We start from the raw sequence: 24,893 nt of genomic DNA on the forward strand, positions 1-24,893 counted from the left end.
CTCTGTAGGGTATTTAACTGAGCTTTGGACATAAGGACTGTCTAGTGCCAGTTCAAAAACTATGACAAACATACCTGTCCACTATGCATATGTTTATTATAAAGATTCCACTGTTCTTCTGAAGAGGACTAACAGATGTCAGAAATCAGCAGATGATTGGCAATGGCTGTCATTAAATATAGTGGGCTGAATCAAGCAGGACAAAATAGATGAAGCGAAGAAAGGAGCTCTATAAAAGGTCATAAAGGATCACAAATCTCCACAACTGAAAGAATCTGCATTTCAAGTTGTGATTTCATCCACCTCTGCCAAAACACAGTGGTTCCATCCACTCTCTCACTTCGGGTTCTCCTCTGTAACCAGCACAGCTTCAACCTCTAGCTAGGGCTATGCCATTGAGATGATAAGCATTTATCCTGAGCCTCAGCAAGGTGTTCCATCATGGACAAGGGCAGTGAGAGCCAGAGGGCTGATCAGGAAGGGAGTGTGACTTGGCCAAAGAAATGCTGATTTTCAGTATTTCATCCTGATGCTCAGAAGCTAGTGCCTGGGAAAAGTCTACAGGAAAAGCATGGGTAGACAATCCTAAGAGCCTCACAGAAATAACCATCCCCTCGCTGCAAAAGAGGCCTAATTCTCTTTCTTCCTCACCACTCCAGCTGTGCAGAGCTGGGGCAAAGCCACAGCCAAGGTAGAAGCAAGGCCACACAAAACAAAACACAGCTACACGGGCTGTCTGAACATCCACCTGCCAGAACGCCTCCCAATAAATCACTGCCCCGCTGACACACCGCTGGAGGTGGAGGAGTTGGGGAAGGAGAGGCCAGGCTAAGGCGGAGATGAGCCACGACAGAGCAGCTCTGATCAGCACGTTTCTTTTCCTAGACAGACCAGAATCTGTATACAGTAAACAGAATGCTTTATGTATAGTAAGCCAAGTCTGGTTTTTTGAAGCAGCACAAGCTAAGTCTCCCAGACACGGCAGTGTTTTCAAAGTCCCTTGATAAACAAAACAAGTCAACAGGGTTATGCATGACTTACCTGGTGTATCCTCAAGCTTCTGATTCTTTCCCTCAAACTGGATTCTGATGTGCCTTGCAGAGCCAGATGGAAATAACACTGGCCAGCAGAATACCACCCCATCGCAACCCATGGTAAATAGCAGGAACAACCACAGACATTTCTATCACTGTGCTGATAGTTTGGTCCTCTTATCACGAGAGTTTGAGAACATGAGAGACAGTCTTATACTCTCCTGGTGGCTTCACAGCTGGGTAATTCTGCCAACTTCATAGAAGGTGCTCCTGATTTACACCATTGCAAGAGAAAATGGAGCTTTCGTTTCCATTCATTTACATGGCAGATTTTAGTAAAGCTTTTAAAAGTAATGAAGAGCATGTCCTTTTTGCATGCTTTGAGCTATGTCTGATAGCACATATATAGCTCATAAGCGCGGACAGAGAATGGAACTACCAGTTCCATTTTTGAAGTTTGTATGGAAAGAAGACTTTACCTAAGTACACTGACTGCTGCTTCCAGTTCAATACTCTGTACTGTGAATTTATTTTTTTATATTCACAAAATGGTGCAAATTAAAACTTCATTGGGTAAATGCTAGGTTGTGAAGATTATGACACTCACTATTAAAAAGGAGACACACACAACCTAACAAAAATCCCATTGTGTTTTTTAAGGCCACATGCAGCTTCATTTCCAAAAAATCCCGTAGAGTTTTCCAAACACTTACAGAACCAAATCCCTAATTCCTAGCTGACCTACAGGACCTCTTTTAGAAAAAGATCCAAATCTGCAGACCAAAGTACAGGTATTTGTGTGTAAGGTAAGCATCTATCTGCAAAGCAATTATCTTAAATTCTCATTGCAGTCAGTGGAGATCTAGCCAGTACAATAAACAGAGTCCGTAGCGTGATTCAGCTCTCCTCAGACACAGTTTGGTCCGTGGAATCCCTCTAGAACCACCAACTGCAGATTAACTCTCCACTGACTGTGATGCGAATACTGGTCATGTAGGCACCCATGCTGGAAACACTTGCATCTACCTCTCTGAATTGGGAGCTGAATCCTACCTGTAACCCTGGTCCAAAGATCTTATGAAATTAAGAATCCTCAAACACTCTGCTAAGCTGTCCAGTCACTGTCACAGTTAAAATTTGTACCTTACAGTATAAACTGGTCTAGCTAATCACCCTCCAGCCCTTAGGCCATCAATGTCTTTGTATGCCAGATTAAAAGAGCCTTCCACTACCTTGTTTTGAGAGGAGAAAGACTGTTAAGAAACAAAATTTAAATGTGTCTTGCAGGCACAGCCCCACAGAGCTACATAGCCTTTTGGCAGCATCTGTGAAAAATTAAGACACACACTGGAATTGGCCAAGCACAAAGCCTGTCATTCTTCCAAGCGCGTTTCAGGCTCCTTCTCCATTACTTCTCCTGTGAATTGACAATGGCTAGCCAAAACTCAGCCATTTAAAAATACTTTAATATTTTAATGGGGGAAAATATTATAATTTTATTTCCAAACCACTGCATCTGCAATGGGCAAAAATCCCTAAAATCAATTATTCAGCTTTTATTTTTTCAGATTTTTTCATCACTACCCTTTAGACTTGCATTTCTAAAATACTGATTAGCTGTTTGGAACAAGTGTTCCCAGTTAATACCACCATTTTCAGCAGAAACTCCTGCCTCTTTGCTGTGCCATACACATGAGCAAAAGGAAGCATTCAGTCGCTCATCCCACTCTGAACTAGCTGGCATACCGCACCCAACACGGGTACCACCAGTCCAAGAATTCCCAGCTCAGAGGACTCTAACATCCATAAGTGATACTGCTGCATTATATGAGGGCAAGTCTTCACATACCACTTAACCTTGGAATTCACTCTTCAAAAAAGGTTGCTGTAATGCAGTTTTTAAATGTGAAAGGTCAACTAAATCCTGATCCTGCCTTGGTAGCACAGGTATGAACACATGACTTTTCAAACTTGGTCACAGTAAGAGACTGAACCACAGGGGTAAAAATGAAAATAAATAGACATACATGCATTTTTCTCCCCATTTGAACTGATCTGCTTCCAGAACTTATTTAGAATATTTATGCAGCTTTATACCTTTAGCACTGCTAAGCTTCAAGAGGGAACAGGAAAGGTATTAGACGAGTTCATTAAACTCTGATCTCTAGTGTTAGTGATGAACAAATATATCAGTCTGACTTCCAAATTGATTTGAATTTTTAAAGGTTGCAATATTTAAAGCAGAGTCACGCGATGTGTAAAATTGATTTCCTTAATGTAAGGAAGTCCGACACAAGCCTGGGTTTGACTTTAAGCTTTTTTAAGGTTCTTTAACAGGGATGAGCCAAAGTTAGCATTCAAGAGAAAAGAAAATGAAAGGCCAAGCATAGCGTACAACCTTATGGTAAATCCTATTTCTCGTCCCTCTTGCTTCTCAGATTATTCAGACCTTGGGAAACTGGTGGGAAAGAAATGTCTTGCATCATAAAATACCAAAGCACTGAAACATGACAGTGAGATGGCAATAGGTTATAAAAAGGAAAAGGTCTTGTTTTGCTGCTCAGATAGGACAAGTGATATGGAGTCTCAAGCCTAGAGAATAGGAAGACCGGTACTAAAATACTATCAAAAATGGAAATAGCTGAGCTGGTCCCACTCCTTCAGGTAGAATGAGAGAACATTTAACTACAATATACAAAACAAAAATGCTTACTATGAACGCATGTAAGGAAATCCGGACTTCTTGTATACGGCGACCCATATTTCTGAATACAAGCTGAAGAACAGAAAATGAAATTGTTGTTGTTATTATAACGATGACATGGCAGCTGTTCAAAGCATGTAAAATGATACCTGGCCTGCTGATTCATTAAGCAAGGCTTTGGAGGGTGGGTGCAAAATCTATGCAATATTATAATCTCCCAGATGCCTTAAAATTCTTAAAGTTCATTAAAATTTTTTAGCTCTGATGTAGAGTTATAAGCCATCTGAAAAGGATGATCACTTAACCAGATGCTACTATGATTCTAAAAGCATGTTAGTAGCTACTCAAATTTGACTTACTAAATCTCTTTTAAAAAAATGTAAAAAGCACATGGAGTTTTCTCAAACTGTTGGCATTTGTGATCTTAAGTACTACACATTAAACACAAACAGAAAACAATATAATGCCAGGACTATAATACAGTCAATAGAATAAGCCAGTAGTTCAATCAGTAAAGGCACTTTTTTTTTTTTAAATAAGGAGGTTAGTTAATAGCTAAGTTAATTAAAAGGGGACAAAGGTAGAAGACTTCAACTTATTTACTAATGCTGCAAGCTACAGATATAAATGCAACATCAACATTTCAACATGCAGAAAACACATAGAGGATCTCTGTATGCAAATCTATACATAAGCAAAAAAACACACCTCAAAACCACATAAGGAATGTACAGTCTATCTTAAAAGCTAGCAATGCATGTTTATCGTGATCAGATTTCCATCACTTTCCTTAGCAGAGACTTCAGCTGTGACAAGCTCCAGTGTTAGGCACCACATACCAGCACTGCTACAATGTGAAAGTAAAAACTGCAACTCACCCAAGTATTTCGGGTAAAAATATTCCTGTAGGAGGAAAAAAAAAAAAAAAAGGAAAGATTTATTGAATAATATTTGCTTCTATTATCATAATATTTAAGAGCTGCTGTTAGTTTGGTGGTCTTGCCTGGCAGTTGTTTAACAAGGTCCAAACACCAACATCCTAATTTCTTTTTATTCAGAGCCAGCAGCAGCAGCACAGTATCATACATGCATTTTGTCTTTTGAAAAGGGAAGAAACATTAGCTCCAGTCTGAAGGTATTTTCTGACGACAGCTGACTTGGTAAGTGGCAGTGGCTGAGTGTGAAGCCACTTAGCCGCTATCCGAGCGGTAAAGGTGCTGATGATGGCATGAGGTAGGGGAAGGAAGTGGAATCCAGAGACAAAACCCCAGAGGGAAAGTACAGGATGATTTAGTCACCCAGTGCCTCCTTGGAGGCACTCTGCTGATGTAGAACACAGGCAGCACCCTAACACCACAGCCACTAAAATAAAAGGGTACCTTTTTGCTGGTACAATGAGCACCCTATAACTCTAAGAGCACCCGTTGCCATACCACTCACTCCATCACATTGTGGAGACAGTCCACTCAAAGAAGGGAATAATGAAAATGTGCAAGTGACGGGAAAATTGACATCCATTAATCTAAAACCAGACTGCAAAAGGCATTCCCACTCCTCTCGTGGTACATGGCCATGCGTTACTGTTCTCTACCTTGTGTCAACAAAGTATAGCCATACAGCGAGAGCAGCAGTTTGCTGATGGGATGTGGATCTAACCTTGCATGTTCGAAAAATATTTAGCCTCGTGAGCTTGCCAGTCGCATGATTTGTTTGCACCAACACAGAGAAACAGCAGGAAAATGCAGCTGTGCTGCATGGAAGGGTGGGAGATTGGCCTAAGCTGATCATTAAACCACATCCTTAAAAAAAATACAAAAACTCATGGCCAGGAAAAAGCATTTCTTTCCAACTTCACTTCATACTGGATTTCATAATGTATAAGTCACTAGTACAAGTGTTGTTAAAATTGTAATTGGGGCATGCAATGCGTGAAAACTTGTGGATGTATTTTTTTTGTTAAAATAAACCATTTCTCAGCTAATTATGAAAGCATACGCATAGTATAATTCTCTCTCATACAACATGATCAGTTTTCATATAACACTATCTGCAGTGAGATTGGGACAGTAAATATCCTGTATTCTACAAGATTAATTTGGTCTATGCAATGTGCAAGATAAGAAACTATTTTATCTTCTCCTCCTATTACAGATGTTTGGTTAAGCTCATGCATATATACAGGCATGTACATACAGGCACACACCGTGATTCAATTTGACCTGGACTGTCTAATGCTATCAATTACATTGCTGTCATTCATCAGAAAAAAACCCAATCACTTCTGGCAAATATTACCCACTTACTGAAATGCACCATGTAAATATTCAACCTAAATCAGGAGAGCATCAATAAAGAAGTAGAAGAAGTAGCTTACACTTATGCTCGTTTTCAATTCTGACATGAGGGTAATAGACTTGGCATCTTTTGGGGCTGAGCTTTGTAATATCTCTTCGGGTTAACAAACTGAGCAAGGAGCTCACAACTCACTATGGTCCCCTCTCCTCCCCCCACTTTTTTTTTTTTTTTTTTAAGGTTTAGTTTTGGAAAAGACAAGTCAAAATAAAAGCAAATCTAAGCAGTCTAAGTATTCAGATGAGTTCCCAGATGTGCTATAACCACAAACTGAACTTCAGCCAGCACTCGAAGAGAAAAAGATAGCGGCATGTGATGAAATATTCCAAATATTTTTTTCATTATTTCCCCTTTATTCAATATACGTCACAAGAATGTGCAGATGTGTTCAACCACCAACAGGATAATCCAGACACTGGCAAGAACAATGTTTTCTGCACTCACAGGACAACAAATAGGAGCTTTCATATTCCTTGCCACCAGCCTAATTGCTCAAAGTCAGTGATGGCAAAGGCATAAAACTTCGTTTTCTCCTTGACCTCTGATGAATGAGTTGAGTGCTAGAAAAGTTGTATAGAGTTTACATTTGAATGAAAGATTAAGGTAACTAGTTATTTTCATTGCACAGATAACCTTCCAAATGCAAACTGACTGTACATGGATTCAACGCCAGCTGAACAGCAGAAGAGTGAAACTCCAAGACACTGTACTACCACAAGCTTCATTTCACAACGTGCATAACAGAGATAAGTGATTTAAACAGGAGGCTATTAACAGAAAATTAACCCTTCTTTCCCCATCTTCCTCATTGGCTTATGTTATACAAAACTACTGCTGATCAGTAGCACCTCTCCAGGTCTACAGCACCTGCTGATAATACCATTCTAAAATAAAGCATCATGATTGCAGGTTCTAACATTACTCATTCTTGTATGATTAACTTTTCATTTTTCTCCATAATCAATTTTCCTTACAACAGGCTTCTGGAAATACAATGGCAACATATTTCCATTCAGCCAAATGATTAATCAAGAATGAAGGAGGAATGATTGTCCACCTTGAGAAAAGGAACTTGCTTAAACTGAAAGTAGCAGTCCCTTTTCAAAAAACACTGATGAGAAGTTTTTCCAGTTAAAAATTCAAGTTGTGCCTAACCTGCACAGAAAGACAGCCAGACATGCATTACTTCCTGTGTGAGTGCTTGACTCTACAATGCCTTTTCAGTCTTCTGTGCTGTACTATGTCTTAACGACCCAGAGATTTCAGGGAAGATGAAAACCCTATACAGGGTCAGGTCCCTGTTAAAAGTCTGAGTCTCATCTTCCCTCCACCAGAAGTCTTCAATTGTATTTTCAGGATCCAACAAAAATGCCAAGAGAAACGCTTTGAGGCTTGCTAAGAAGGAGTTAGCAAAGATTCTCTGTTACTCCTTTGCTGATTTCTCAACTAGTCTCCTTCAATTTCAGGCTCACCAAACATCTCACCATCCAGAACGCCACCCAGTATTCAAAGGATCAAAACACAGGAGGTTATTTAACTGTGACCACAGAACTACAGTAACTGTTAAATTTTCAGCTTGGACTCCAGTAAAAGAAGTCAACATTTAAATGTTGTCAGCCCTTCCCCTTTGGATTTGCTTTCCTAATTACTGCTGAAAATAGAAGCAGGAGCAATGGGCTTTTTAAATAAAAAACTATAAACAAATACATGTTGGACATAAACATCCTCTGGATAGGCTGCTATACAGACACTGACCTCACCAAGCTCTCTAACCAATCTGTCCAGTAGTCAGGTCCCAGTGCATGCAAGACAAAGACAATACCTTGGCAGAAGCACCAACCTCCACAAGAGACCGAGCCTTCACAAATGTAGCTTCCACAGTTCCAACCTCTGTGCCTGCTGCTACCAAGAAAACCTTAATGTATTGCCACCCCTCCTTTTTGTGACCCATCACACCTTCCGTCTGATTCCCACGTATCAACCAATAGGACTCGGATGCCAGAAGCTTCAATAGTCAAGGGCCTGGCACCGAGACACCCACAGCCTGCGGACCAGCACGTAGTACGAGTTACACACCACACGCCATGTGCCAGCAGAACAGCTCAGCAGAGACCTCGGGTTAAAAGGGAGAAACAGGAGAGACTGGGAAGTGCCTCCCATCTACGCGTCTCCACCCTTTCAGAGAAGTGGAAAGGGCAGCATGAGGCCGGTCCCTCCAGGCAGGTCCTGGCTTGCTTATTTCAGCTCAGTTCAAGACCTTTCCCTTGCTGTCCAGGAGACAGAGCTGTGCTTTAACAGAAACGATTTAAGCTCTACAGCCCCGACTCCTTTCACACAAACACATGGACATGCTAGAAGCAAGTCTTCTGATGCACTCAACACAATTACTGGTTTCCACAACAGTAGTGCAAGACCTAAGAGTACATGCTTTTATTTCAGGGCAGAGTGACACCAAACACTTTTTCATGGGGTTAAGAAGTTTCTCTCCCACCTACATCCAGAGCTTATTCCTACCCTTCTAACATAGCCACTGCAACACTTAGTGTGGACATCTAAAACGAGAAGAAAGCATGAGTTTAAAAGTGTCCTCAAAAAAACCAACCCAAAAAACCCACACTCCCAAAACTCCAGGTTGCTCATTTTTTATATTTGCTTTTTCTTCTTAAGGGTTGCAGTGAAAGTTAAGAACAGTTTCTGTGGAGCCACCCCCACAATACCCTGCATTGGAACAACTGAGGAGAACAGCGACATGAAGGTAAGAATTCATCGGAGGGCTGTGGAGTCAAAGGGGCAGAAGTCCCTGCCAAAGGAAACCTACAACGTGACTGGGGTCACCATTTATTTTCAGCTCTATGGCCAAACTGTCCCTTAGTGGTAAAATCCAGAAGTTAGTGAAATTATACGGGGTATGCATTAGTCCCGCTGCATTTTTAGAGAAGATGGAAGAACACCAAATCAGAACAGGCGTTAACATGAGTCACTGTATAAAAATAGCCCTTCTGAAAACATAACAATGACCCTGTCTACACCAGGAAAATGTTCTCACTGTTGCTTGAAGTAATTGGCAACACTGGAAACCTCAGCCAAAAGGGCCTGCCAACTGCTTCCGTTAGTTTTTCTTGAGTATTAGGTCAGGTAAGCCTGATCAGCACTGAGTCTAAACAAAAATCATGTTTGAGCTGTAGTGGCAGCAGATAAAAGATGTAGTTTGCAGAAAGACTGTTCGTGGTCCTGGGCAACCAGCTCTCAGTGGCCCTGCTTGAGCTGGGGGCTTGGACCAGATGACCTCCAGAGGTGCCTGCCAAGCTCAACCAGTCTGTGATTCTGTGACTGCAGCACTGCTAATGCTGGAGGATCTCACAGACATGTCTTAGCAATGGTAATTTCTAAAAAGCACTTTCTTAGTTACCTAGTTACCTCTTAGAGAGCAGTGACAACTCCCACATTATGCCTTTTTCTCATTTCCATATAATGACTCTCCCTTTTCCTTTCCTTCAGGACTGAATGTTTGTCTTGGGCATGGCCTGACCTCCCCATTTATAAATGTACTGCATATTTCCACACTGCGGGCCCGCACCATCCTTGCAAAGAAATAGCTGCTACCAACCATAACTGGCTATAACTTAGTTTTTGACAGTTGTTTAAGTGTTATGACCTGAGCATGCAAATCTCATTAATGCTCAAGAGCTCTCCGCATTTTTTAAAACTCAGCCATAGGCTTTTGATGCATAGAAAAAATCATGCTGAATGATTAGGCCTCCCTTCCATATGTTGTAATTAAACAGTCCTGCAATTCAGAATTTTAAATATGTAGAACCTATAGTTATAGAGGTTATGCTCAAATCAACGCCATGTTGTTTGCACAGGCTTTCCTTCTCATTGAGGAACCCTACACTCAGGTTAGTTTGCTTCCTATTTTGCTTTGGGGGGGATCTGCATTCTCCATGCAAGGAGCAAAGAGTACTTCTCTCCACAATTTGGCAAGTGAGGCTTTAGAGAAGCAAGCAGGTCACATTGCAGTCCAAAAGCAGCCTCCAAGCTCATCACCTACCACCAAAGTTACAGCTGCTTAGGGTAGCTTTTAGATTTTGTGTCTGTTTGCAAAGTATCCACTACACAGTGTCCAGCTATTCTGGTGCACACAAACTGTGACTGTCCCTTCCACCAAGTTGTTGATCTTTCCAAACTAGAAGCATTCAAGACCACCCTCTCCAGCATCACCCGCTTCATAGAGACTAGGCATCTCTGCAGAATCCCGAAAGCTGGAAACAAAAAACATCTACTGTCATAGCTTCCCTTGCCCTCTTCTGAGAGGCAGGACTATTTCCCAACAGCTTACTGAGGTGCCACTTCAGCAAAAGATGTTGCTCTGCAATGAGGAAAAACCCACCAATGATTAGAATGCACAATTACAGGGAAAAAAAGTAATGAAAGGAAAGAAAAGAAGGAAAAAAAATGTTCCTGCATGTCACAGGCAAGCAAAACACATACGTTTGTGAAGACGTGGGGGCACAGAGAGATGATTTCTATACGTGGCCTGAGGCAGGGTTTGATCAGACAGTAACAGTGTGAAATGGATGTAACTGGTGCCAAGGACCAAATATTCCAGAAAAAATAATTTGTAGAGTGATTCCAATGAGTTGGTTGCATGTGCTTTTAAGTTATTCTTAATGCAATCCAGTCACGAATGCCTTGAGGTTTCCACCACTGCTTCAGGATTGAAAGGCTGCTTTCCTTCCAGCTGTATTAAAGTGCAATCTGAAAAGAGGATCTTGATTTGATAACAGATCTTCACTCAATGTTGCTTGTTTGAATCCTTACTTGTTGCAATAGTTACAATATTTGTACGTGTGGTTAAACTATCACTCACTTAGAAACTTCAGTCAAATTAAGCAAACCAGGATCCAACAAAACACCTAGCGTAAGTAAAAGGCTGTCTCCCTTCAACATCCTATATTGTGTCATGACTCTGCAATTATTTAAGCCGTATTTAAAATAGAACAGATTACATATTCCATCCAACATGATTTAAATGTTTGTGATCTCTTTTATAGGCTCTGTAACATTTTATCCACTAAAGTGAAGAAATACTGTATTTTTCCCCTTCCTATAATCTAATGATATTGTTTCTTAGGATTTTGCTTACCTGCAAAGGTTGCAACTCACAGGAACAGCGTTCAGCCACTTTAAGGCATCGCTGGATTTGGCCTCAGAGGGGACAGGCAAGCAAGGAATAGGGAAGTGACATCTGAGACAACACTAGGCTCTTGTGACAGAATCTGACCTCATACTTCCCTGTTCATTATTTTAACAACTAAGTAGATTTTGCTTTTCTGTTCCTGTCCTAAATGTTTTCTGGAATTGAACTAGGACTCCCTGTTCCAGGAGTCGGCCAAATGTGGTAGCTGTCCAGATGCACATGATTTCGCACGGTGCAAGCAAGACCCGTACTCCTTTTACCTCTTCATTTACGCACTCTTCTGTTCTGGCAGCTGTGCAGAGTGAAGACAACACCAACACTTGTCCCCCTGCCTGGGTACCCTCTTTACTTTCCACCTTTGCTCTTCCTCTGGGTCCCACTGCCGATGCTCAAAGGACAGGAAGAAAACCCGAAACAATAAATATGGAAACTTTCCCACAGACATGTGCATGTGCGGAAAGCCTCTAGAACAGCCGGTCATAACAAAACAGTGATGCAGGTAGAGATACAGAAGGGAGACCTGCTGAAAAACTTCCATCAGATTCTCCAAGGCTTGGTTGTTCGCTCACTTCTTTGACAGCACGAGCTGCGACAACCCTTTCTGCTTCTCCCCTGGCAGCTGGCCTTCCCATCCTAAACCCATGCTGTCCTTTCCACTGTGTTGGTGCAACCCTTTGTGAAGCTGCGTGGTGAACTGGACCGTGGAACTGATCCAGCTGCAAAACGATCATTTTTCTCTCCAGACTACTTTTCTTTAGATCGGTTACTTAAATCAGTCCATGCAGTTGCACAAATTGCTTGCAGGAAGGGTGAACAGAATAGGCAAGGGGGTTACTTACTCCAACTAGATCAGCTGAGTTCCCAAATGTGAAACCAAAGCCTAAAAAACAATGTGAGTGGAGGAGAAGTAAACCTCCCTGCTATGTTCCTTCTCAGTTTCTTCTAAATCTCTGACGGTGGTTCCATCCTTGTTCTTCATACTTATCAGAAAGTAATTGCTTGTAATTCATTAAGTTCACTTAGAGTTTAGAGCATACATGAACCACAACTGCCAATTGATACAGATTCAGTGTTTCTCTTACCTGATCCTTATGCAGCTGCACTAACAAACTATTAATTCCCAGTAGGCTGCTCCTCTTTTTTTTAATTTACAAAGAAAATGAAATGAGCCCATGGCCACAAAAGTGTTTTCTTCATTTTTTAATTGGGTTTTTCCCCTCTCACATATTTATTAAAACCTATTGTATTCCTCTGAAAAACTGACTTACCCGAACTTTATCTGCTTTTTCCATTACCTTCCTTCTTGACCCAAACCTGTGTAATCCCCCTGCTTCAATTTACCATTCTTAGCATCTTTTTCCATCCTATCTTCACAGAACCCCTCAGCGTAATATTAGCCACTTTTGTCTTCTCTTGTTCCTTCCCTCCTGCTGCACAGGAGGTTTAGCGTGTAGTACTTTTGTGATGCGGTGTTTCAGTATTTCCAGGTCAATTCTGAACTTCTGGGCTAAACTCACACGAGTGGAAACAGATGACGATCGGGTAGGCATGAGTCCAGCAGAGTTGATGGAGCTGTGCCTGCTTCCACCAACAGCAAACTTTGCTCACCCGTCTCAATAACTTTTGATAAAGCAGCATTTAGCTAATAAATGTACGACCTGCCTTCTAAGGCAGGCAGGAGTGTTTTGGTCACCCTCCTGCTACTGAAGTCCACCACCACAAACAAATGCTGTGTCTGTACCGCCAAGTAGACAGATGTACCCTGCTCCACAGTCCCAATCTGTTTGCCTTCCAGATCAGTTAGACTCACTGGATTTTGGTACGACGCTGTCCCATCCTGTGCTTCCTTTATAAGAAACTACAGGGAGAAGGAAGAAAGGGAAGGGAGAACACCTGGTGGACACCCAGATCCCATCCCAGCTTTCTGCTGGGATGCCACTGTGGCATAAAGCTGGGCACTCAAACTTTTGTACTTCCTTCTTCTCTCCTTCAATTCATTCCTGGCCAAAAGTCTAAATCTCCCCCATTTTCTTTCTCAAAAATCTATTAAGCAGGTACCACTGTGCCTGGGAATCCATTCTTCCATATACTGAGTCCAAGCAGGTTAAACCATCAGCACAGAGTTTTCCGGTAACTCTTTCCCTCTCTCAGATGAATTCTGCACCAAGAAGAAGAGATGGAGAAATTTATACCAGCTATAAATCTAGCCCTTCCTCCACAATCTGCCAAAATGCCATAACAAATCAGTATATTGAGAAGAATTTTCACAGCAAATAAAACCAGATCTTTGCCTGGATCTAGAAAGGAGTATTCTATACAGGGATGATGACATCTGTATTTAACGATGATATCAGTATTTTTTATGTCTAGACTACACAACATTCACTAAATTACTCAAAGAAATTTTACACTGCTTAACTCTCCCAGTAACCCCTCTCCTCCCCCTACATGCCTTCATACTTTTCTGATTAGTATTTACAAATGTGTATCTACCTTGCTATTCTTAGAAATAAGACCTAAATATTGTCTGCCAAGCACCCCTCCTAAAAGATCAGAGTGAAGTTTGGATGACTCTAGTCTGTGCATGCAGCTCATCTGTGTTATGTCATGTAATGGAACAAATAAAGAAATAAAACTAATGAGTCAGTAACACTATGAAAACCAACCAAACTGACCATTATCACACCCTATACATTGCTTCATCTGCATTTCAGTTTCTTGATAAATCCAGCCTCGCAGAAAGAATGCTGACATTGCTGGATGTTTTGTTAGGATCAGTAATTTTCAAGACATGACAGCAAAAATCCCCCAAAAGCCTGGTCTGGTCTCACTGCTGCCCTTGCCGTGGGTGGGAGACTGGACTAGATGAGTGGACTAGAGACCTCTTCAGTCCTCTTCAGCCCGAGTCACCCTGTGATTCTCTGGTGGTGTTTTGTTATCTGACCAGCCATCAATTTTAACAGCAGTTTGGATGCAAGTCCCTCAAAAAGCAGAACTCCTCTTCACGTGCCTGCCTGTGAACGGGATGTTCATTCTGCACGCACATGAAAAGCAGCTGGCTTTTCAAGGTACTCTATTGAGGGACAAATCCATAAACCGTGAACACAGGTGGCCAGGCTGACCTACGTCAGTACTTCTGGTGGGCCTAACACCTTTCGAAGTATTCAGCACGGCAATGTCATCGGTGACCTGCAGGAAGACCAGTAATTCTTCAACAGTAACAACAGCAAGAAAGATGTGCAGTGACGGATGATGTACTGATAAACTGCGGTACCAAACAGTTAACTGGCTGCATTCAAACACCTCCCCTATGCTCAGCATTTCAAAACAAAGAAACTTCTTGCACAAGGACACTTTCTTGCTGTATTTATTCTTCAGTGAAATCCAACATTTCGAAGAACACCAGCAACTACACTCCCTTCTGCCCTTTGTTTTAAATGCTTGGAGGGCCACATTTTTAGAATAGGTCAACCAAATTCCAGAGCAGTTTTATCAGTCAGTTAACAAGCTGTAATACCTTGACTGCATACCAAGGTCAAATATTTCTGCAGTACTGCTTTTTATAAGGCCTCATCAACATTTTAAATAAGATAACATTCTTATCTCTATATCCAAGATGTTTTGCAACTTCATCCCATCTATCACACCTAGCATATCTTTTTAATAGATCACATTTAGAAACAGTCCTCATACCTCCCACGAACATGTTTTCCATCCTTATTTTTTCCCCACCACATTATCTTTTCATTTTTCTGTTTGTTACCTCTAGCATAAATGAAATTATAAAACAGGAACCATCCCAGAATTCTGCAGTAATATCCAAGGTTGTTATAATCAGCTTCATGAAAAAGATAGGCTGCAAGACTCATTAACCCAGGCTCACACTTGTTTTTACCATGTATAGTCATACAAATGGCACAGACTGAGTTTTGTTCTGCCTCCTAAAAAACAAAAAAAAACCAAAAAAAAACCCCAACAGTCTAAAAATGTTTCAATTGATCTTCCTTCCTCCAGTCTGGGCAAGCTGATATTTATATTTTCCGTCACATAAAAGACAAAAGCTGCACTGGCCTGCAAATGAATGGATATTTAGCCCCGCCTAATACACTATTCTTAGCAGTTGATGTAAGTAATCACACACGTGGCAACACCCGCATTCAGGTTTCAGAGAATGTGTATCTTCTGCTGCCTGCCTGCAGATGTTGCTTTGGAAAGCTGATCCCTGAAACAATGGAAGGCATGGAAAAAGGGTGCTCTGATACAGGTACACAACATTTCATTTCTGTTTACTGGTCTGTCCAGTAAATAGGTATCTTTCCGTAAAATGTTATTCTTGGCTAGATGTTATAATTGTCTGGATCAAGCTCTGGTTTTACCTGGGAAGCATCACACAAGCTATGCTACAACCTTGCTTCATCTTACCTGAACTACTGCAGCTGTCTGATGAATCAGTTAATGCAATTTCCTATCACATCTTTAAGTCATAGTTCTTGAAATTAGGCCCTGGAATTCTCTTCACGCAACCACAGGAGAGCTAAGAATGGCAAGGTTTGTAAGGAAGGCTCATACATTTCATTAGATCATCTGATGGGGGAGACAGGGAAGAGACAACACTTCTGTGCTCACATCGCAAGCCTTTCCTGAGGTCAAACAGAGAAGCAGCAAGCTATTAACTAATCTCAAACTAACCTTCAGCTGTCAAGGCTGAAAGACCACTGCTCCCATGGGACAGTAAACAGCCAATGCCTACATTCGTGCTCATCTGGCGCTTTAAAGCATAAAACCTGGGAGATGCAACAGCACAGATCAGCAGTGCACTGATGCGTTCCTCACTGCTTGCCTACTGCGAGGGTAGCCACAAGGCTCAGCGCAGGACAAGAAGTGCAGCCGTTTCTTTCTGCTACAACCTAAGTAGTTAATCCCTGTGACCAGGTTCAGCAGGCAGAGACAAAAATTTCAGCCTTCCTAAACTACACGGAATCATCAGCTGTCAACAGCAATCTGTACATTTCCCTGGTCAATAAAAAGTCCTCACTTTACCAGCATAGATCAGCTACAGCCTGACAATAGGCTGAAGCATGACTGCAGTTACTGTAATTCCTCAAACTGCTAGGCGTTGTTTATCAACAGTTTTCATCTTCCCTGAGTCAAGTCTGTCTCAGCTAGCTTCCTTCTTGTGTCAGTCACCAGGACAGGACGTACAACGCAGCATCGGTGAAATGACAGCATGATAACTTCCTAGCGTTTAAGAAACAATTCCATTACCTCAGGTGCGTATTAATACTCTGTCCATCAAATCCACAAATGCTGCCAGAAGAGTAGTCACCTATGCCTTACAAAGCACTGAAGGCTTCCAACGGGTAGAGTAATAACAGCCCGCACACATGACCTCTGCCACCGTGCATTAGAAAACTGCTACTGAACAGCAGCTGCTGCCTTCATGTCACATACTGATTGCAAAATGGATAGGAAGGGCCATAAATCCCCCTGATAGGCAGTGGCACGCTTGCTTCCCAGTCAAATTGAAGCAAAGTAACAGCAAGGAGTAGGACACACCGCACGTAACAAGCAAGTTTGCAGCTCTTGGGAGGTTTGTGTTTCAGAAAAGGTAGGATCTTATGTCACTGCAGACCTAAAAGTATTATAAATTACAGCACTTTGGTGTAGAAGCGCATGTAAAATAAGCAAGGGGGCACAGACACTAGAAGCTCATCTAGCCTTAGTGGTATTTCTCCAGGGGTTTTCAGAGCTAGAGAGAGACCTAGCTGCAGTAACGAAGGAAATGCACCAAAAAAAAAATCAAAATCATTTGCAATGACAGAAAGTTTGCATTGTCCTGCAAAACACGCTTAAATAGCATGACTGGATCTTAGAGAATTATATTACACATTAAAAGATTTTAAACCAAAATGATGTCATTATTTTCATTACAGTAGGAATACTGTATATTTTTTCCAAGACACAAAATAAGTACCAAATACTGTTAAAAACCCCTGACACATTTACACAGCCTACCACCCCCTAAACTGATCTATCCATGCATCGCCTTTGGCTACTTTCTTGGCCAGAAGCCAGTTAGCAAAACTGGTGACCTCAGATCACCTTTTTTCCAGAATGCTACAAAATCACATTTGGGATATTTTTTCCTGCATTTGCTGCTATATGGTGAATATCTATACTGAGGTTAAAGTTATGTTATTCAACGTGAATATGGGAATAGTTGTACCAGCCACTCTCACCACATTACAGTTATCCATATTCTGTATTAGCTCAGTTTTACAGGACAGAAGCAAACACTGCTGCATGCAGATGTGACTGCACGTACACATAAGAGGTGCACCGTTAAACACGGCCTGGGCAAGTGCTCCGTATTAAGCTCTAAATTAAAGATTGTCAAAAAGAAAAGCCAGCATCACAACATTTTTGCTGTACTTACTACTGCCTTGTGACAACAAGCTACTGCACTCTATATCCAGCGCTGAGCCTGCTAATGAAGCACACATGTCAAGACTTGTCTGACCGAAGCATAAAACATCTCCCAAGTCCCTCCCTTGCCTGTGGTGTGTGTCTCTGTCACACACACACACACACACACACACTCTCTCTCTCTCTCTCTGTCCTATCTTCTCCCTAGAGCACCATACCATTAACAGGAACACGCTGTGCAATATCAAGCTTCAGTTTGAACACCAAGAAGAATCTACTTCCCACTGCTAAATCAATGCCAGATAATCTCAGCAATGAGAGAAGCCTATCCAAAACAGCGTGGAGAGGAGGTGTAAAGTAACTGGAAGAGTAAGCCAAGCTTAGTAAAGCAACACAACTGCATCCACACGCTGTCCAAAGTGCAGAGAAGACTGAAGTGAAAGTCAGCCTTGAGAAGACTGGGAAAGCCAGCTCCACGTGCGGTGTGCAGGCTGTAACTGTGTGAATCCACGCTTAGTGTTAGAAGTGCAGCAGTACCACATTCCTGCACACGTGCTCTCCTGCTGTTGTAGTGTCAGGTCCTGAACCTACTGATTCAAAAATGCTGAACCAAGCTGAATATGGCCTAAAAAGGATTAAAGTGTGTTTACGACATACTTCTTCTGAGAAACCCCTATTCTGACATGCACCACACCATCAAGGGGATTTTAAATACAGCTGGGATGGGAGCGTGAAGGAAAGAGCGATGGTAAGGTGTCCAGAGAAGCCCATAGCGTTAGGTCGCACTGATCTGGCTTCATGGATTTACACCGCAGGGGAACAGGGCCCTTCCGCTCTCTGGAGACAGCGGTCATGGCAGCAGGCACCAGGCTGGGCTGCTCACCCAGACCGCCCTCACCCAGGCCAGGCCAGGCCAGGCCACCCTCACCCAGGCACTTCTAACTGGACAGCACGGACAGAGCCCTTGAGCAGGCCGAGTGCTAGTTACACCCTGTGGCTTCCAGTCATTCCCCCCACGATTCTGGTTCCTCCTCCTCCTCCTCCTCCTCCTCCTCTCAAGGGCTTCCCCAGCTGCGCAGGCAGCCCCAGATGGCGGGAAGGAGGGCGGGAGGGCAAAGCCGGACAACCCACCCAAATCCCGGCGGCGGCTCTGCGCCCTTACCGTCTCGGGGTCGTTCTCAAAAACCTCCCGGGCCTCCTCCTTGCTGCAGTGCTCCTCCACGCACTCCCTCTCCAGGTGCCCTTGCTTGGTCTCCTCGAAGATCTGGTAGGCTCGCCGCTGCCTCTGCCTCAGGAACTGGGCAGCCTCCGGGGCGCGCAGCAGCACGGCTGGGCCGCCGAAACCCGGGCCGGCGGGGGGGGGGGGGGGTCGAGGAGGAGGAGGAGGAGAGGAGCAGGAGGAAGGAGAGGCAACGGCGAACAGCTGAGCCCGCCTGGCCGCCCTCTACACCCACACCAAACCGCCCGGCCAGGGGTCACCCACCGCCTCGCCGTGTGGCACCGAGCACCCTCCCTACCCGGCACCCCCCCCCCCCCCCCGCCGCCGCCGCCTCCCGTGGGTCGGCGCGGCCCCCTCACGCCGCCGGCCCCCTCACGCCGCCGGCCCCCTCACGCCGCCGGCCCCCTCACGCCGCCGGCCCCCCAGCCCCAGCCGTGAAGCTCCGCATCCCCCGCCACCTTCACCTCAGCCCCAGCGTACCCCCCCCCCCCACCCCGCACTCCCACCACACGGGGCCGGTGGGCGATGTCGGGGCGGCGTGGGCGGGAAGGACAGACACCCCCCCCCCCCCCGGTGTGTGTGTGTGTGTGTGTCCGTCCCCCGCCGCCGTCCCCTCAGTACTCACTCTGTGAGGAGTCCGCCGCCAGCAGGACGAGCAGCAGGGCGGCCCCGAGGGGAGCCGCGGGATGCGGCATGATGCGGCGGCTGGGGCCGGGGCCGGGGCCGGGCGCTGGCGGAGCGGAACGGAGCTGGGCGGCGGCGGCAGCGCGGGCGGGGAAGGCGCTGCTACTGCGGGAGCGCCGAGCCGGGGAGGGCTGCTCGCCCGTCCTACCCGATCGTTCGGCCAAGTCACCGCCGAGCCCCGGCTAAAGGGACACACCTCACGGCGGGGCGACGGCCCGGCCCCTCGTACCTGCCGGGCCAAGGCCGCGCCGAGCCGCGCTGCGCCGCGGGGGAGTATTTAACGGGGAGTCGGGCCGATGGGCGGACAGCAGGGCCCGGGGAGCGGAGGGGAAGGCGGGTCCCTTTACCTCCGGCCGGGCTGCGCTGGCGGGCGCATCTCTGGAGGAGCTGCGGGGCTCATCACCGGAGAGGGAGAAGCTGGCACCCAACCCAGTCCCGCCTTAAATTAGGAACTTGGCCTCTCCCCGCACCCCGGTAACGTATTTGCTTCGCACCACGTTTTCGGTTTATTCCGCTATTTTAGGATAAACTCCTCAGGGAAGAGGTGGATGTGGTTTACACCGATACGTTGCTAAGCCGTCCTTTGCTGTCCTTCGTCCATCCGTAGTTACACGGGACACGTCCGATGTGGGAAACCCCGTGAGCTGCAAGCCGGGTCCGCGCTTCGACTGCCTATTGCCACCCCTTCAAAGCTGCCCCTGTCCTCCGTGCTGCCCTGCAGGTGGGGAAACGTGACGGGCGACTTGAGTAACACCAAATCTATGCATTCTTCAAGGTGACTTTAATCATAGAATCATTTAGGTTGGAAAAGACCTTCAAGGTCATCGAGTCCAACCATCATCCATGCCCACTAAACCACGTTCTGGAGTAATGGCGTAACTGGGGTGAAAAAAAGAACTCGTCTAGTGTAATTTTAGTATTTAGGTGTATCTAATACAGACTTTGTGTCTCCACAATAAATTGCTGCAAACACAATGTGACAAATGTAAACAATGTATTTATATTACATATAGTTGAAGTAAAAGCACATGAAAGCATAAGAGCCAGCCTACTCATTCAAAGCAACCATCCCTAGGCTCGTATCTTCTGCCTGACAATGGCCAATAGTACACATATAGGCAAGAGGTATAAAAACACATCAACCACCATGGAGTGGTCTTTTCTTTCTGTTTTCAGCTTCTGAAGTGCAGAGGAAGAGCTCTCTCTGGAAAAAACTGTGTCTGCTGTCATGCTAACAGCCACAAATGTACCTCTTCTCCATGAATTTGTCAAACAGCTTTTTGATCCGCTGTTACTTCTGGCCTCCAGGAGTGGCAGCAAGGTCCCAAATGTGCACAAAGGCTAGACAGGAACATTTCCCCAGCAGTTTTAAATCCAGCGCTTAATGATTTTCTAGGGTGCTTGAATTTTCATCATCTAAGAAATAATGAATTATCATGCCCTATCTGTTTTCACCATGCCATTTTATAGACTTCTCTCATATGCTTTCAGAGCCATCCCTTTTCCTAAACTATGGAGCTTTGGTCTATTATTTGTTTCCAAACCCCTTTGAGCTGGCATTGCTCAAAGAGGCAGTCCCACCAGTCCCCGTTGCTTGTTCCTGTCCTTTGGTCACATCCACTTCTTGCGCTGGCATGCAGCGAACCTGATCAGAGTAACCCAACAAAAATGATTGATTTTAATTCAGATCAGTTCCCCCACTGAGTTGCTGCACAGCTGCACAGACACCAAAAGGCAGAGGCTTTCAGGGGTGGCAGCGAGTAGCCACAAGCGAAGGGAGTGTGGCCCTGCTCATTTCAGCAGCAGAGCTGGCCGAAACAGCTTGTGAAGCTATAGCTGCAGGCAGAGATTTCCTAGGACTGGCTGCCACTTTCCTCCCTCCGTCGTGTGTCCCCCTGCCCATGTCCGGAGATGTGGCTGTGCCGTTTCAGCTCTCTCACATGGCAGAAAACTCTTCCCTTTTTTCTGTGCGTGTATGGGTTCTACCAGGTTACTGTGCTGAACCAGCTCGACGACAGGACGAAGAGGTGTGGAGTGGGATTGCAGCAGTAAATCTGTAGGCTGCTGTGGGACTGCAGCCAGTGCCCCTCATACAGAAGCCATTCCCCATCTTTGTTTTCATCCTTCTCTGTATCTTTTCTATTTATACTTCTCTTCAGATGAAGTGGAGAAAACTATATGCAATATTCAAGATGTGGGTTTGCAGCAGCACTGTCCTGCTTTTGTCTTACTTTTGTTTTTTTCTTACTATTTCCAAACATTCCACGGGTTCCTTTTTACTGCCTGACCTGTTCTTTTCAAAGAGCTATGAACGAAAGGTCTGAGACCTCTTTCCTGAGTAGAGTTGCTATTTTCCCAGTGTATACATATGGTGAGGGTTGCCTTCCATGGGTGCATCACTTTGTGTGTCCGTATATTAAATTTCACTTGTCATTTATCACCCTGTCACATTAAAAGTGCTATCAAGCAATACGGCTGAGCTAATCTAACAGCTTCTTGCTACCCAAACAGGTTGTGCCACTCACTCTTCCTTCCCTCTATGCTTCCACCCTAGCCCTGGATGCACAATTCTGCCTCCCCGATCTTTGTATGGTTTTGTCACTGATGGGACCTCACAGCAAATCAATTCAGCTCACTAAGCCAACAGAAAAGTATTTCTTTTTCCTAAAGGTCTTCTGAAATTCTTGATTGCCAGTTTAAGATTTGACTGTTCAGACAAATTTTGTACTATCTGCCAACTGTCCTCATGGCATTAAACTTCTCCATAAAATTTCTGAAGATGTTGAACAGCAGAGATTTTTGTGGGTTCTGGAAACCGATTGTGTAATCTAATGATGAGTTTCTTTTCTTTTAGATGTTTTTTATCCTTTTGCTTTTATTCCATATGAATACACTTCGCGAGTCTGTGGTGAAAGATCAGGTCAAAAAGCTTTCTGAAAATCCAGCTATGTAATGTTATCAGAACCATCCTGATCTATATAAAAATCACTCCTTGAACCTCTAATGGGTTTGCAAAACATGACATCCTACTTGATATGCAATGCTGATTCTTCTCCAGCATGTCATTCAGTTTATTAATACTATTCTTTATTATAGTTTCCAGTAAGTTGCCTGGCACAGACATCAAACACTGATCTGGGTGAGCCCAGAAGTCCTTTTAACAGTCACATTTTCCACCTTCCATTCTTCTGGCACTGTAGCATTTAAGGCAGATTAAAGTAATGAGTTGCATAAAGCACCGGTTTCATTTTCTTCAGAATTCATGGCTTTATACCATCTGATCTCAGCTATCCCAGTGAGGTCTTAGGGAACATAAAAAACAGGATAGAAAAATAATGCAGAAAATATTAAAACAACATTATATGAACTGCTTGTACTCTCAGCATGTCCCATTTTAGGCTCCCTTTTGTCTTTGAAGTAGTCCAGGCACAGAGCTTTCCAGATGTAAATCTGAACCTGTAGGATTAGATTCCATTGGTTTCTAGGCACTAACCAGAAATATGGCCCAAATTTAACAAATTTCGAGAGAAGTGATTAAAAATACCACTAGAAGGTGTTTGTTAAAGACCAAAAATGAAAAAAAATAATTTGCCAGGTAACAGAGCTTGAGTCAGTTATTCCAAATTCTGATGAGTATCGGTTGGTTCATCTTCCTTACCTAATCCCAAACCAAAAACCAAGGTAGCATTTGCCTGTCAGTGCAAACCAGTGCGTAGTACATAGCCAAGCTGCAGAAGTGTAGTGAAAGAAGGTATAACTCAGCAAAGTTCCTTTAGGTTCCTGCAGCTAATTACATTTGTAGGTACCGTACTGTAGAATGAAACTAAAGTGTCCTAAAATGAGTAAATAGACCCCACAACTTTAGATACTGAGTTATGGAGAAGAGGAAGGTATTCCCAAGTGTGCCCTTCCTTCCTTCCATCCATCATTCCTTCAGCCAGGGGCACTACAGGGGGGATGGTTCTTGTCGACTTCTGAAGGACCAGCTTTTCCATGTAATGTACTTGTTTGTCCTCAAGGAAAAATTGATTAGACTTGCGTCCTACTGTCAAAGTATCTCAGATTTTAGGGACAAGTGACTGTTTCACATACTCATTCCACATTCATTGCTTGTTCTTTTTCCTTCAGAAGTGCTCAAAAAATGACATTCCTATTTTTTTTTTTCTATTCTATGAGGAGGGAGGAGTAAAAGGATGTGAGATTACATCAGAATGTTTAAAGAATTAAATGACTGTGGAAGGCAGCATACTTAACCAGCACATCCCTGTGAGAGTAAGCAAGCTGATTCCATGATCCTTGACCTGAATGCCCTACAGGCTGGGCACATGCCAAATATGCTCAGCACATTGAGATCTGGAACTTGCTGCTTAGTTGTGTGAACTACAATTCACAGCCTGATGCCAGGAAATAAACTGGCATCATAAACTGGAGATTTCAAGGACAGGAAGCGCTGAACTGTCATCGTCCCCTCCGCGCCTGTCTTGGTTCCAGGTCAATGGGATTTCCTTTCATTACAGGTCAAAATGATGACCGAAAATGACTTTAGGCACCAGCAAAACCAAATTGCTCACCTGAGCAGTGGCATCCCCTCTGCGGCAAGCGAGGCCACGTGCAAACTCCTGGGCAGAACATGCCACCGTCCTCCACGTGTGATCTGTCAGACTAAATGGCACTGAGCAAAAGCACCAGAACTCCTGCCCCAGCCTACGGTACATCGTGGCTCCCTGTTTGTTAAATACCGCTGCAGGTCATCGAAGGGATGAGGTGGGCATGGGGGAGCAGAGGATCTCTTCTGTGCAACCTGAGTCACCACGATGCAGTTAGCACCGAGCACCTGGGAGGCAGGAAGCCCGACGAGGCTGTTTTATTTGTCATGGCAAGAAGAGGTTGCAGAGAAGGAGAAACTGGAAGAAGTCCTTACATAACCGACTCTGCTTTTTACTTCTTACTCCCTTTGAAAGAACAGCTTTGAAAAGAACAGCTTTGAAAAGAATAGCTTTGCTTTCCTCCATTTGGGAAAAGACCTACCTCTGGAACCCTGGGATCCAACCGTTAGATTGGGGAGTTAACTTCTTTGTCAGGGAAGCCCAGATCCTTTACCACGCGCCTGCCTTTGCGTGTCTGTTATCCAGTTAAGGATATTATGTTAAGGTGTAATAGATTTCTTGCTTGAGGATAAAGTGCCCATCGTACCATCACTAAATGCTTCTATCGTATCTCTTTATGTTGCTATTTGGCATTAAAATTCTGTAGAGGTCGAAAAACATCTTGATT

The 24,893-nt window shown here is 44.1% G+C and overlaps 1 protein-coding gene across 1 annotated transcript in view; it reads right to left on the minus strand.

Moving 5' to 3' along the window:
* The window catches only part of GAS6 (growth arrest specific 6), a 41,069-nt gene extending 21,199 nt beyond the window's left edge, over positions 1-19,870 (minus strand). The window contains exons 1-4 of the mRNA XM_029999182.2: positions 19,561-19,870; positions 18,879-19,045; positions 4,617-4,641; positions 3,748-3,810 (exon numbers count right to left, since the gene is read on the minus strand). Coding sequence (XP_029855042.1) covers positions 3,748-3,810; positions 4,617-4,641; positions 18,879-19,045; positions 19,561-19,630 — 325 coding nt within the window. The 5' untranslated portion in view covers positions 19,631-19,870. The remainder of the gene's footprint in view (positions 1-3,747; positions 3,811-4,616; positions 4,642-18,878; positions 19,046-19,560) is intronic.
* Positions 19,871-24,893: the final 5,023 nt, after the last annotated feature.

Source organism: Aquila chrysaetos, chromosome 23 (genome assembly GCF_900496995.4).
Source record: "Aquila chrysaetos chrysaetos chromosome 23, bAquChr1.4, whole genome shotgun sequence".
NCBI classification, from domain to species: Eukaryota; Metazoa; Chordata; class Aves; order Accipitriformes; family Accipitridae; genus Aquila; species Aquila chrysaetos.